The following is a 14,493-nucleotide window of genomic DNA, read 5'->3' as shown; positions in this document are numbered from 1 at the left end:
TTACCACAGACCTCTTAAAACCTCAGCTCCTTCCTTCAGTGAAGCATTCTGTACTCACTTGGTCAAACCAGTCTTGGATAGCTTAATCAGGGTAAACCATAATTTGTTTGGTGTACCAAGTATCCTGTCTTCATCTTCAGTTTGAATGAATGCATGTCAAGTCCTATTTTAATATGATGGAAGGACAAGGAAACACCACAGGTGTACTATAGGACCCGCTATTACCAAATAGTCCAGGTTGAAGCCAACTGGAGCAATTTTATCTGAGGCTCTAGCAAATGCAACTTTGAAGGCAACTGCAATGTCTTCCTAAGCTTTACTAGGTCCTTGATGCAATTGACTTTTTATGATGAGATGATTATATGGATACAACGGTGGTAGCAAAGAACAACTGATTTTTCTGCCCTAAAGACAAAACATGAGTTTTGTCTGATGCTTGACTGAATTCCTCTGAATTTTATTCTACTGTCTATTATTTGGTCTTGCTGTTTTATGGTCCTAATCCCTTGGAAAACCAAAGAAGCCATTTGATTTAGCAAGCAGGAGCAATTAAACAAATCATTTCTCTACCCTACATATCAGGGTTTCAGTGATATCATTGACTGTGACTGAAAAGGCCCCACAGCAGCCAAGAAAACTATCCAATTTTGATTTTGAGGGCAGCCTTTTCTAATAGATTCACTACCCAACCCCATACTGCCTTTCTATACCTTGATCATTGTCTTCCTATCCTGGATAATGAAGCAAACCAACAATGTGGCTTTTCATTTAACAAGGCCAGATATTACTTATGGTTGGCTGCATAGTCAGCCAGCGGTTGAGACTGGATTTGGCGTTTTTATCCACCTATTACATCCTTCCCCCAAAACTGGGATAAGGGTATCATCGCAAGGATGTGGGATGTTCCAAGTAAAGCTGATTTTGCAATGAACTGATGGGGATTTTGTCAGTACCAATGGTGTTCAAGTGGTGCTTCAGATGACGTGGAACTGCACCCAAGGTGCCTGTGAGTACTATATTTGCTTTCTTTTGCCATAGTCATTCTACTTCTATTTTCAGATCTTTGTATTTTGGGATTTTTCTCCAGTTCTTTCTCTTCTCTACTGCTGTCTTTTTGATACTGCAACATCCACTATCTAAACTTTCTTGTCTTTCTTACTAACAATTGTTAAATCTGGGGTTATTATTATTATTATTAACTAGCTGTACCCAGCCACGCGTTGCTGTGGCTCAGTCTGGTAAAAGCGTGTGTTGCTTTTACGTCCAACAGATGGCGCTGTTTTTTTAAAAAAGCATGTTTTTACCTGTCACAGGTGTGACATCTATATAATATAGGTATATAAAAACACGCGCGTATTCGAATGCAATGTTGTGTCAAAATTTCAAAGCAATCGGTGAAGAACTTTCGGAGATTTAAGATTTTGAACAAACGAACATTTACATTTTTATTTATATAGATTGATTTTGTGGCTTTGAATCATCGTCAACTCCTGGCAACTGCCTGGACAAGTCCCTGCAGTTTTCTTAGCAAGGATTTTCAGAAGTGGTTTGTCACTGCCTGCTTCCTAGGACTGAGAGAGAAGAACCGGCCCAAGGTCACCCAACTGGCTTTGTGCTTAAGGCAGGACTAGAACTCACGGTCTCCCAGTTTCTAGCCTAGTGCCTTAATCACTATGCCACACTGGATCCAGATATTATATGGGATAGCTTAATGATTGCCATTCTAGCCAGAAACCTAGACTGGTTGGCTTCACTCAGGACGAAGACTACAATTGCCCATAATTACTAGATTTGTGGACTTCAGGAATATATCTGAAATGGCATTCACTGTCTTTGCAAAAAAAAAATATCTAGCAATCTAGACCAAACTCTTGAACTCCGACAGATGTATTTTCCTTCCTTACCATCTTCTTAATGTTTTGACTTTATCAAAAATTCTAGCCTGGTTATCAAAAATAGACTGTGTGTCTCATGATCACTACAGAAACTTCCATATTTTGTATGTTTTGTTCAGAATAGGGACAGGGAAGACTATTCTTAAATAGCAAATGGCAATTGAGCTTAAAATGGAAGCTTCTTAAAATACCTTGCCTTTCTAGGAAAATTATGGTATATAATTTGGAAGCAGGCATTTAAGAAATAGCTCATGTTCATGGTTAAATAGAGAGAGAGAAAGAAAAAAAAAAAAGACGTGAACTGCACCAGGCCTGAACATCCCACTTCACAATTCACACTACTGATTATTTTTTGTTCCATCCAAAGTGGTGTTCTATCACCAACAGAAGCCTTAATATAACTGACCCAATCCTAAGGTCTTCAAGTTCGTTTATTTAACTTTACTTGCTAAATGAATTGATGCTAGACGAGACTGTTCTGTCTGCAGCAATGTTGAAAAGCCATAAAACTAAAGGAGAAATTCAAATTAAAGCTAATGATTAATTTTTGTAAACCAAGAATGGTGTAAGTACACATACACATCTCAGGAATGTTAACTGTGGGGCATTCCAACTCAGCGTTTCACTTAGATGAACTTAAATCCAGTGAACTCAGGCGGTTGAGACTTGCCTCCTGTACTCAATAAAAATGGGGTAACTGTGTTAACTTGCAAGGAGAGGCATGTGTGCTGACAAAATAATAATAATCTGGAGCGTGTTTATTTAAGATCTACCACTATATTATCTGGGTGACTTTGGGCCAGTCATTCTCACTCAGCCCTAGGAAGAGGGCAATGGCAAGCCACTTCTGAGATCTTGCCAACAAAACTGTAGGGTCTTGTCTAGGCAGCCGACAGGAGTCAACACTGCCTCAAAGGCCAACATATGCATATATGTTATTATACTGTTGCCTTGATCCCTTGACATCTCCCACCCAAAGGATTCTACGTTTTGCTCTGTAAATAAGTCCAAGGCTTATTCCATTTCCACATCTCAACCCCAATACTGTACACAAAGATGTAATTGATGACTAACTTAAAGAGGCAGAAGTTTCATGTAATTGATGACTAACTTAAAGAGGCAAATACTTTGTGTAAAGTATCAGATTTTTAGGGTATGAATTCCTTGCAGCCTACTGCCTATGAAGCCAGTGCTAGCATGCGTCATTTTTAACAAAATTAATTAATTCTCTACTATACTTTTCATGCAGATGCTCACCTGTCTTTGGGGAAAGGATTCACTTTGCACGCTTCCAGCAAAAATTTAACTACCTCTACATGACCTAAAATACAAAAAAGACATAAGTGCATAGACTCATTATATTCCCCATACCCAACTATAACAGCTAGTTTAGATATTATTCACGGTCCCAACCTTCTGCAGCTGCTACGTGCAAAGCTGTTCGAGAATCATAGTCTCTCTGTTCCATATCCATACCCGACAAGGCAAACCTGAAAATTGGAAGGAGAAGAAATCTGATCACAAATGACAGAGTTAAATTATCAGCTGCTCCTAAACATTTGGTCCATCAGGATTGTTTAAAGTTGGCTGCCATGGGATGAAGCACTTGCCCTTTAGGAAAAGAATTCCCACACTGGGAGGGGCAGCAATCAAGCCAAAATGTCGGGGGGGGCATGGAGCCCACAGGGTGCCAAGGGAATCTCTGTTTCCACTGGTCCCATGTGGGGAACTGCATTGTAGCATGGTCCTCGGACACAATATTTGGACTATTGTTCAATCCTGATTAAAACTGGAAGCCTTCTTCAGTCTTATGTTATGCTGAAGTAGAGGGGAATTGAAGAACTGCATCAAGCACTGAATTAATTTTAGCTCCTCGGTGTATTTCTCCCTTATGCTATTTTATGCTTTCTTTCCCCGTCCCATTGCGTCTATCATCTATCCACAAATTCTTTTTGCAAAGTCTACTTTTGCTATCAAATCCTCTTTTAACTAATAGTGGCTTATCCAGCCATCAGTCAGCCGCACATAGAAAGACAGCTTAAAGGCATTTACTCTATTTGGATGAAACTCAGCAAAATCTGAGGCCTCTGGGCAGACTGAGTCCCCAATAAGTTTCCAAGCATTCCAGAGCAACCAATCAATCAACTTTTAATTTCTTTCAACCACCGGGATATGACAGAGGCAGCCTGACCAACTAAGGCAGAGCTAAAATAAAGGCAGAGCTACCACCATCATTTTTACCACTGCATATTTCCTTAGATTTTTCTCTGATCTGACTCTTCTCCTCTTCAAATGTCCCACTTCACACCTCCAGCTTCCAGCACACTTGATATATAGCCTTCCAAGCTGGGCTTTGAACTGATTTCCCCACTGGACAAGCAGATTGGTAATAATAGATGGAAATGAGCTTAGGAGCCAGGGGGAAGAGCCACACCCAGAGTATGGTCAGACAAGAGGCAGCTTAGCCTGCCAAAGGAATGTGGGCGTGGCAAACAGATGAGACACACACACCCTAGTTTTTTGGGCGGTAAAGATGGGATAGAGGTCGGAGACAGAGAGATGCATTTTGAGACTTGCAGGATTCTGTTAATGTAACCTTACAATAAAGTAAAATTAGTCCATCTGGTTGTGTTTGCTATCTAGACTATCTTGCAAGGCTGACAGGATTCCTCCACAGCAAAGCAGATCAAATCCAGACAGTGCTTGAATGGGAGAGCCTCAGGCAATTTGAACAGGGTAGTAGATTGGGAAGGAAATGAAAGTGCTTCCAAAAGGCAAACAACTTCTGTACTGCTGCCAAGAAAAGCAGCAGTGTGTGTGTGTGTGTGTGTGTGTGTGTGTGTGTGTGTGTGTGTTAACAGCAGTTAAGCTTGACTTGGGGAGTCTTTCTCATTTCACAGAGGAGGAAAGTTTTGGGGGAGCAGGGATGATGGATGGGCATGTTAAGAAATTGTAACTGTCTTCTGCAAGTGAACGGGGATAAAATAAAATTTGTCCTATTTGTTCTGACCAATTGATTGGGTTAACCGTCTCTATGGGAAGAGAGGATTCTCCACTTCAGTGAATCGGAATTTTGTATTGAGGGGAGGAGGAAGGAAGAGGGGTTGCTTTAATTCTGGGGGGGAAAGGCCCCTTTGATCCCGTGTTTATTTTGACAAGTGCACGTGCATGTATGAATCCATGCATCGAGAATGGCTGAGACACAGAATTACAGGAGACACACATTTTATTTAAGTGTAACCATCTTAAGCAAACATTGCCTTCTAAGATTGACTTTACCTTCTAAGTGCAGACACATCTCCTGTATATGCAGCAAACAACAGATTTATTACAGATTTCACCTGAAAGAAAGGAAAGAAAAATTATTTATGAAGTTATTGGCATAGAGGGAAAATGTGTGGGTGATGATGACATCCCCATACTTATATTAAAAATTGTCTCATTTTGCTGTCATTTTGTTTGTTATGGAGACCTCTGGTGTTGGGGCAGGCTTTTTTTGGGGGGGGGGGGTTGAAAGGAGATAGAGTAATAACCATTGTGAGAAATATCTAAATCTATTCTGTCAACCTGATTGGGCCTTAAGGTCAATTTAGGATTATACATATTCTCAGTGCTTTTTTTTCTAAAAAAAAATCTGATCTACTTAACTTTGACCATTTTTGTGCTTCAGAACAATTTTATGGTCTAAATTATGACAATATTTTTCCTTTCACAAAATGAAATATTTTACGCAAGCAGAGCTCCACCATCCTCATAGGTATCAGTAGTTATTCCCATTCCTAGAAAATATCCCGCAATGGCCTGGGCATTAAAAAAAGAAAAGAAAATCACATGCAGAATCATCAAATATCTTTAAATGATCTTGTGAGCATTCATTAACTTGTCTGAGAGCTTGCGTAAGCTTAGACCTTTGCTCCAGGTGAGAGATTTAAAAGCCTATGCAGTATCAAGGTTGGGGAAAATGATTGTGGAACTTCTTTGCGAGGTCAGAAACATCTGATTTATTTATTTTATATCTCACCTTGTATTACTTTTAAAAATAACTCAAGGCAGTGAACATATCTAATTCTCCTCCTTCCATTTTCCTCACAACAACAACCTTGTGAGCTGGGTTGGGTTGACAGAGAATGACTGGCCCAAAGTCACCCAGTTAGCCCTCATGTCTAAGGTGGAACTAGAACTTATGGTCTCCTGGTTTCTCTCCTTCCCTTTTGTGAATCCTTGTCCTTAATGCCAGATCAGTCTCAACTTTTCTTTGTACAGACAAAGAGGACAGTCCCCCTCTCCATATACAAAGAGATATGAAGCCATCTAGAATGAGTGGAGGACTGTGAGAATGAAAAAGACCAAACTTTCCGTGATTGATCTCACCTCCATTATTATATATTTAACTAGCTGTACCCGGCCACGCATTGCTGTGGCTCAGTCTGGTTAAACGGAAAAGAGAGAATTGGAAATTTGGAAATTGTAAATGGATGGTAAATCGGAAAGATTGAAATGGAATCGTAAAATCGTAGCATGTGTTGCTTTTACGTCCAACAGATGGCGCTGTTTTTCAAAAAAAGCATGTTTTTACCTGTCGCAGGTAGGACATCTATATAATATAGGTATATAAAAACACGCGCGTATTCGAATGCAACGTTGTGTCAAAATTTCAAAGCAATCGGTGAAGAACTATCGTAGATTTAAGATTTTGAACAAACGAACATTTACATTTTTATTTATATATATATAGAATATAGATATAGATATAGATATAGAAGATAGAGTCTACTATGGTTGTCAAGGAAACTCCAATAGTTTCCATGAAAATCACAATTGTGCAAATAAACAACATCTATTTGCTGATCTCCCCCAAAGTGGAGACAAGAGAGGTTGGAAGGAATTCTGTCCCAGACTTCCTTCTGATGAGTTGGATTTGGAGCTGGGGTTTTTTTCTGGCATTTCTACAAAATGCTACATGTATTGCTGTCAAATTGCCAGCTGTTATGGCCTCCATTCAGCTCCTATCATAAAGAATTTGTAGCTCCTGAACAGCTCAATTCTTTGTCTTATACCTCATATATTGAAGAATTTGCAACCACAAATGAGATCCAAGGATGTGGGAAATTACAGCCACTACTAAAGTCAGATGCAGTTGTAAATATGATTCAAAATGTGACTTATTTACTTGCACGGGCAGATAAGAGATAAAACAGTCCTTGACCCTTTTTCCTTAGATACCCAAAGTCAATGAGAAATTAGTCGAGGCATATGAGATAACAATACATTCACAAAAGTTCAGTGTTCCCAGAAAGCAAGTTAATTAAAACAATTTTGGCCCAGTATTTCAACTTTTCTAACCTTCTGGAATAACAACCTAGTAGCTTCTTTACTTACATTGCTCAGAGAGCAAAAGCTATAAAAAGTTGAAGTTTCAATGAGACACAAATCTTACAGGAATCATCTTCATCAAAAACATTTATAAAATAATGTTAAACAAACCCATAATGAAGAAATTAAAACCAACCCACAATACTAAAAGTGCTATAAGAGTGTAAGCTATAAAAGGAGTCAGGTTTTGAATATTATTATTTAAAAACTCTGGATTAAATTTGTCCCAGAATTAAAGTTAATTAGTTCAACTGAAATGGTACTCAGAAATGCATTTACCTCTCAAAATGAGAATTTGTACATGCACAGAACAACCAAAACAATTGACTGGCAGATTACTTAAATTTGCAAGGGAGAAACAGAAAAAGAAGGGGTACAAAAAGATATGGAAACATGTCAAATAAGAAATTGAGAAAAATTTAATTACTGAAGAAGCATGATATACAAAACCCAATTATTAGTCCACAAATTTATTTTCTTGCTTTTTCAATTTATTTCTTCTTAATATCATTATGATAGTTACTGCACAGATTCTTTTTTGAAAAATTAATGGAGGTTAGAAGATAGGCGGCTATATAAATATTTTAGATTAAACACATAAAATAAATAAAGCAGACTACACTGATTCAAGAAAGCACTAGTTTTTCCTATTACTTTCTTTCAGGAAGCTGCTCAGAAATTCTCAAATGAATACAGTGGTACCTTGGTACTCATTGTTAATTGGTTCCGGGGGGCATGACGAGTACTAAAAATGACGAGTGCCAAATAAACCACAATGTTTGATACATGACCCTTTGTTTCAGCCGAAAAGGGTAGCAAGTAACATGGCAGCCCACACTGACAAATTCTACCTTGTATGACAAGTACCAAACAAATGACATGTACTGGGACAAAATTTTCACGTCAAAATGAGTTGAGTACCAAATTTGATGAGTTTTAAAGCAGTCGAGTATCAAGGTAGGACTGTAATTTCTAACGTGGTCAGCTAGTCTTCATAATGTCCTTAGAACGCAAACTTCCCTGTGGGGTTCAAAACTGAGTGATCCCTTTCTTTGCCTCAAACCTGAAGCTCTACGCAAATAAAAAGAAATCCCTAGAATGAATTTGTCTTGCTTAAAGCTGAATTAATTTTCTAAAAATTTAATGCCTGCCATCTCAGCCATTTAACCTTTGCTTTGCTTTCTTGCCAACTCCACTTTTGGCTCTTAGAAAATGTTCCAATCCTTTAGATTTCAGATTAAACACAGACACTCTTATTTTCCATTTCCTCATGCTGTCAAATGAAGGGAAGCAGAACGAGTAAATGTCTGATTAGAGGAATGTATACTTATTTCACAAACTAGAGTAGCGTTCGCCAGAATTTTCTTGACACAAAGGAATCCTAATCCATGCCAAATATTTAACACTTATTAATAAGAGAGTGTGTTGTTCTTGAACAATATCCATTTCATTCTTTAAACATGTATGATCTGTCCCGATTAACTAAATTCATTGAGCAAGCACATACTGTTGTTTTGGGCTGGGGCACCGTTGGGAATTCTGAAAAGATCTGGTGGCTGCGATCCGAAAACGGCTGCCGTGAGCAGCTTACCTATTCACAAAACGATTGGGATGTAAGCATAGTGAATCACAACCCCATTTATCAGAAAGCAAACTAGTCCTCAGGACTCCTCAGCCACACAAGTGGGAAGAGGCTTTTTCAGGGAGGAATGGTCAAACAATGAAGATGATGGCCATGGCCATGCAGTCAAAGCTCTGACCCTATTTAATGTATGTTGCATGCATATCACATGTGAAAAAGAGCAGGATTTCAATTGTGGGGTTTCTGCTGCCTTCTTGACTTCGTTGATCCCTTCACAGATGCTTATGAGCCACGTTCTGGGTTCCAGAAGCATTCTTGTACATCAACACAGTGTGGAGTTACTACTTTGTTTTGCAGATTCCAATTTCCTTTAAAAAAAAAAAAAGCAAAAGTCTCTCTTGGAAACTAAGGCCAAGCAGGTCAAGGAGCCTATTTGCATCAAAAGAGCAGGCTGTAGCCTCATTTTGCACATACCTACTTGCTATGTGCTGCTCATCCTTAACTTTCTCTTTGGGCTACAAACACAGATAGAACTGGGGAAATAGGGACTGGCTCCAACTGAAACAGTGGCCTTCTATAAGGCATCACTTTCACAAAACCATCCTTGATTTCAGTGGCATATGAAGCCCACAGCCCAATTCATAAGCAGTCAAGTGATCAAACGTCTACTAAATGAACTCCGTTGGGAGCAAGCAACCCAAAGTAGAAAATGCTTCAACAGCTGATGCCCGCTCAAGGACTTTGCACCTATTATTAACAGGAGATGCCTTCCATAATCCAGCTCAAAGTGGGATTAACTCAGATATGCAAAGAATAGATCCTCTCCTTTCTGAGATGAATGTGCTTCCTGTGGAGTTGGGCTATGAATATTCCACATTTGTAATTCTCTCCATCCCATAGTGAATAAAGGCAATCCCCAAGAATTCCAGGATATTAATGAGCAATACCCTACTTAACTTTGGGTTTCTTTAAAAAAAAGGAGGGAATGCAGAAAAGAATTTATCTTCCTGTGCCTTTAATAACCTGGATTAAATTTCATCCATGCTTGGAGTCAGAGTAGCTTAAAAAAAAACTGGCTAGCCTAACATTCAGCTTCTTCATGCGTGGACTGTTTGCAATGCTGCAAAGATTGGAGGAACAAAACAGGAAAACCTTTGCTGCCTGTTCATTGAAAACCAATGACTTCATCCAAAAGGCTTTTGGGGTTTATTTTTTTCCCCCTCCATTGTTTCAATGGGCTGTCTAAAGCAGGGATTTGCGCACGCTATCTCTTCATTCCTGGACTGTTTAGTTGGGGAAGCTGAATGAATGCTAAACCAGGAATGGCTCCCGGAGCCCTTTCAAGTGGTCTGGTGGGATTCTGACATTCCGCTGGCCTGGGGACATCTATTCAGAAACTCTCAATAAGGGCTATGAGTCTGATTCTCCCCCCCCCCCCTCAGCTTCCCTGCAAACGTGCTAGCTATCACTTTAAAGTGCTGTGGGGGAGGCTTTTATTTCTCATAGCTGGCTGCACTATTCAGGAGGAAATATTGTTGTGAGGGAAGTTAGCCCAGAGAAGAAAATATTAAAAGGGCAGAAAAATATATTTTTCCTCAAAAGGATTTTTTTAAACCAAAAACCAACCCTGGCCTCATCTCTTTGCCCCAAGCAGGAGCCAGCCCTATACAAATGCAAATGTAAAACCATCAGGAAGGCTGGAGCCAAGGAACTCAAAAAGACAAAGGGACTTAAAATCTGCATACCCCACCCAAACTCTAGGAGTCATTAGCCTCATCATCAGGGAAGCAGGATATGACTTTTGGGACATAATAGGACTAACCCATTACCATCAAGTATACCAGAGAGGCACATCTAGGCTCAGGTCAGAATACGTGACACAGGAAATAGCCTCAAAGTTCATGCCACAGGAACAGGAAACTTCCAAACAACAGGCTAGAGAGGGTATAAAAAACCCCTTGCCCATGTGCTCAGCCCTTCTCTCCTCTGCTCTTTCCTGCAAAAACCATCTTTCTGCTTCTTCAATAAACTGTAACCATCTTCCCAAAGCAGTCGCCATGTTGCTTATTTATTCCCGGCTTGGATGAACCAGGATGAAGACTTACTTCTAACAGTTGGAAGCAGACATTCAGAATTTGTTGGAAATGTCTAGGGTTTGTTTTTTTTTTGGGGGGGGGGGTTGGAAATTGGTTTGTCTAGCATTTATCTTTGCATTCATTGTGCAGTCAAGTCAGCAAATGAGAAAAAGTTATCTCGCTCAATGTGGTTTTAATACCATTTTGAAAATGGAAATCCAGTTGAAGAGATGCAATAAAATCAGTCACAGTAGATTATAGAGCTATTTCTGGCCTTCAGTCCAATAAGATTAAAGAAAGTAGATCAGGAAGATGAGATTGCAATACTTTTGATTTCTAAATCTCTTGCATGTCCTATTAGTTATTAAGAGCAGAAGATAGTAAATTTTTTCTTGCTCATTCCAAACTTCTCTTGAGAACTGATGAAAGGATAAAGATGGTATAAAGATGGACAAGCCCCTATTCATTCATGTGAAGAAGCTCCATCCTCATATATGTCTGCCTCATCACAGGTAGAATGAAAGCTGTTACTATTGCATACTTCAGAAATCATATCATAGGAATTAATAGCCTATAGTACCTGAGACTTCTGCCCAGGTCACTCTTAAAACTTTGTTTGATCCAAAGGACTAGAGAGGTTCCTGTCTTATCCGGATATACAATGGAAGAAGACAAGGAGGTGACAATTTTTGGTGGCCGTTTCCCTTCTTTGGAATGGCTTATCTCCCAAGTCTGGCTCTTCCAGAGCGTGTTTGGAGTTTAAGCAGCTAGAGCAGTGATGGTGAACCTTTTAGAGACCGAGTGCCCAAACTGCAACCCCAAACCCATTTATGTATCATCGGGTGCCGGGTGGGCATGGCCCATTGGGTGGGCGTGGCCCATTGGGTGGGCGTGGCTGCAGTGGTAACAGTAGACTGGGTGGGACTAAAAAGTTCAATCAATCAATTCAAATTTTGCGAGATCTTTTTTTTCCCGCGAGAAGTTGAAATTGATTGATTGATTGAACCTTTTTTTTTGCACATGGCGGCGAAGGCCTAAAGCGTACGGTTTTATAAAACCCAGCTGAAGCCCTAGGACTGGGGCGATGGCGCGCGTGCCACAGAGAAGGCTCACGCGTGCCACAGGTTCGCCACCACGGAGCTAGAGTAAAATCTGGGTCATTAATAGTGATACAGTTCTGCTTTGTTATTGTTAATATGATCCTCATTACATATACTCAGAGTCATCAAGGGAAAAACGTCAGGTTGAATTTCAAGGGTATCAACAACAATCGCCACTATTGATACAGAATGTTTGCAGCCTTTTACCTAGGACAGTGGTGGCGAACCTATGGCACGGGTGCCAGAGGCGGCACTCAGAGCCCTCTCTGTAGGCACACGTGCCATTGCCCCAGTTCTAGGCCTTCAGCTGGATTTTATAAAACCTTTTCGCTTTAGGCCTCCGCCGCCATGTGCAAATAAAAAAGTTCAGTCAATTTCAACTTCTCGCGGGGAAAAAAAAGATCTTGCAAAGTTGGAATTGATTGATTGAACTTTTTAGTCCCACTCAGTCTGCCGTTACCACTGCGGCCACGCCCAGCCAATGGGCCACACCCACCCAATTGGCCATGCCCAGACAATGGGCAATACCCACCTGGCACTCGACGATGCATAAGTGGGTTTTGGGTTGCAGTTTGGGCACTCAGTCTCTAAAAGGTTCGCCATCACTGACCTAGGAATAACTACAGTCATGTCCACATGGGACCTGTGGAAAAAATATTGATTTTAATATCCAACAAGGGATCATAGTCCCTCAATCAGGTGTGAATGTCCCCTAGTCCAGGAAGACTTTCTCCTTCCCCCTTTTATTGGCTGACATCTTACCGATTTACCAAATTCAATTTCACAAGGAATGTATACACACTTTCATAATTCAAAAGAAGCTGAAGCAGATTGATGCAGAAGCTAAATTCTTCTCTGAATGTCATTTTCTTAAGCTTTCCTAATGAACTTGTCTTCTGCAAAAAGCTCTCATTTTTCACTTAACTTGCTCTACCTTGTCCAGTTTTTCTTGTCCATCTAAAACAGGCCTGCACAATATGTAAAGAAAAAAGGGATACGATGACAAATTAAAAATAACTGTGGGTCACAAAGAATGGAATACGGATCAGCTGTTTAGAAGGTAGTAGTGCTTTAGCAGTAATGAAGCTGGCAGTGTTGTGATGAGGCCTGGAGGAATTGGCAGTTTTTCAAGACAGTATATACTTCTTGGTAGTGCCGATGATTGGCAGCAGTGGATTTATTTTTTAAAGAGGACTAGCATGCCACACAAGGCTTTTTGGCAGGCCGCAATCAGGCCATGGACTGTTTGGACAGACTTGATCTAGAGCTTTGATTATGGAAGTAGAAGGTCTCTATGGTTAGACCTTGGATTATGTTGTCTTGCAAATGGCTAATTGCAACTATTAAATATTATATCTTTATTGGATTGCAGTGAATGCCTTTAGCTTCACATATTCTTCAACACATTGCATTAATAGTGTTTCACTTTTGGACTTAAATTATGTTTTACAATCTACAATATCTGGTCCCAACAAAAGGGGGTCATATATTGTGCACATTATACAAGCTGCCATGGCTGCTTCATTTGTCTTCCGGGAAAACATGCCCTTGACACAAGTGAGCCCACTATTCAATCTGAATGGTTTCTTGTGTACTCTTGAGGTTTTATCTCCCAATATGGCCATCTTTATTGATGGCCATATTGGGAGATAAACATGATGATGATGTTATCCATTCAATTGTGTCTGGCTCCTGGTGATTCTATGGGCCAGATCTCTCCACATCTTCCGATCTTGCACTGCTTTAACTATCCATATTGCTGGCATTAATTCTTTTTGACACGTAAAATCTTACATGATTGGGCAGCCACAGAAATAGCAATTAGAAATGAATACAAATAGCCTGTCAGCCAAACCACTGCTTGCCCTTGCTCTGAAAAAAAGCAAAAGCTACTCCAAACAATATTGTATCTCCAATAATAACTGCAGATTTCAAAGGATCCACTATTTAAACAGCATGTTAAAACTAGTATTTATGCCACCTGTCTTCTCAATGTATTAGAAATACAAATCTTGCTGTTGTGGAGGTTTAGACAAAAGCATTTAAATATTTACCAGTGAATTACCAGGTAGAAGAGCAGGCAGGACAGCTATGGTAAAGTTGCCCTGGTTGATAAATGAAAGTGGAGGATTTTTTAAGGATTTGCTACACTATTGTTTCTAAGCACTCTCTCTGACCTGTATTAAAGATGGCCCCATGAGCTTCAGGGGATGGAACAGCAAGGCTTACAAAAAGATTTTTGAAGGTATATGCTATTAGAACAGGGATTCCCATTTTTTTCAGTTTATCAATCCCTTCATGAAGTTTCAGATTGTTCATCAACCCCCATTTATATGAAAATAATTTAATAAATACTAGTTTAACCAGTAGTGCCACCAATAACAATGACAATAATAATTGACCCCTTGGATAGTCCCATTAACTCTTGTAGTCCCAAAATCGACCACTTTGGGGGATCTCACATTAGA

At 39.8% G+C, this 14,493-nt stretch overlaps 1 protein-coding gene across 1 annotated transcript in view; it reads right to left on the bottom strand.

Annotated features, from left to right (window-relative positions):
* LOC107289219 (glutaminase kidney isoform, mitochondrial) overlaps positions 1 to 14,493 on the bottom strand; it is a 56,048-nt gene that overhangs the window by 839 nt on the left and 40,716 nt on the right. The window contains exons 13-15 of the mRNA XM_015817924.1: positions 5,175 to 5,236; positions 3,309 to 3,385; positions 3,153 to 3,216 (exon numbers count right to left, since the gene is read on the bottom strand). Of these exons, the coding sequence (XP_015673410.1) occupies positions 3,153 to 3,216; positions 3,309 to 3,385; positions 5,175 to 5,236 (203 nt within the window). The remainder of the gene's footprint in view (positions 1 to 3,152; positions 3,217 to 3,308; positions 3,386 to 5,174; positions 5,237 to 14,493) is intronic.

The sequence above is a fragment of the Protobothrops mucrosquamatus genome, unplaced genomic scaffold (genome assembly GCF_001527695.2).
Source record: "Protobothrops mucrosquamatus isolate PMUCROS unplaced genomic scaffold, P.Mucros_1.0 scaffold656, whole genome shotgun sequence".
Taxonomy (NCBI): domain Eukaryota; kingdom Metazoa; phylum Chordata; class Lepidosauria; order Squamata; family Viperidae; genus Protobothrops; species Protobothrops mucrosquamatus.
The sequence above is the reverse complement of the archived record's forward strand: the minus strand, read 5'-3'. Positions and strand labels throughout refer to the sequence as shown.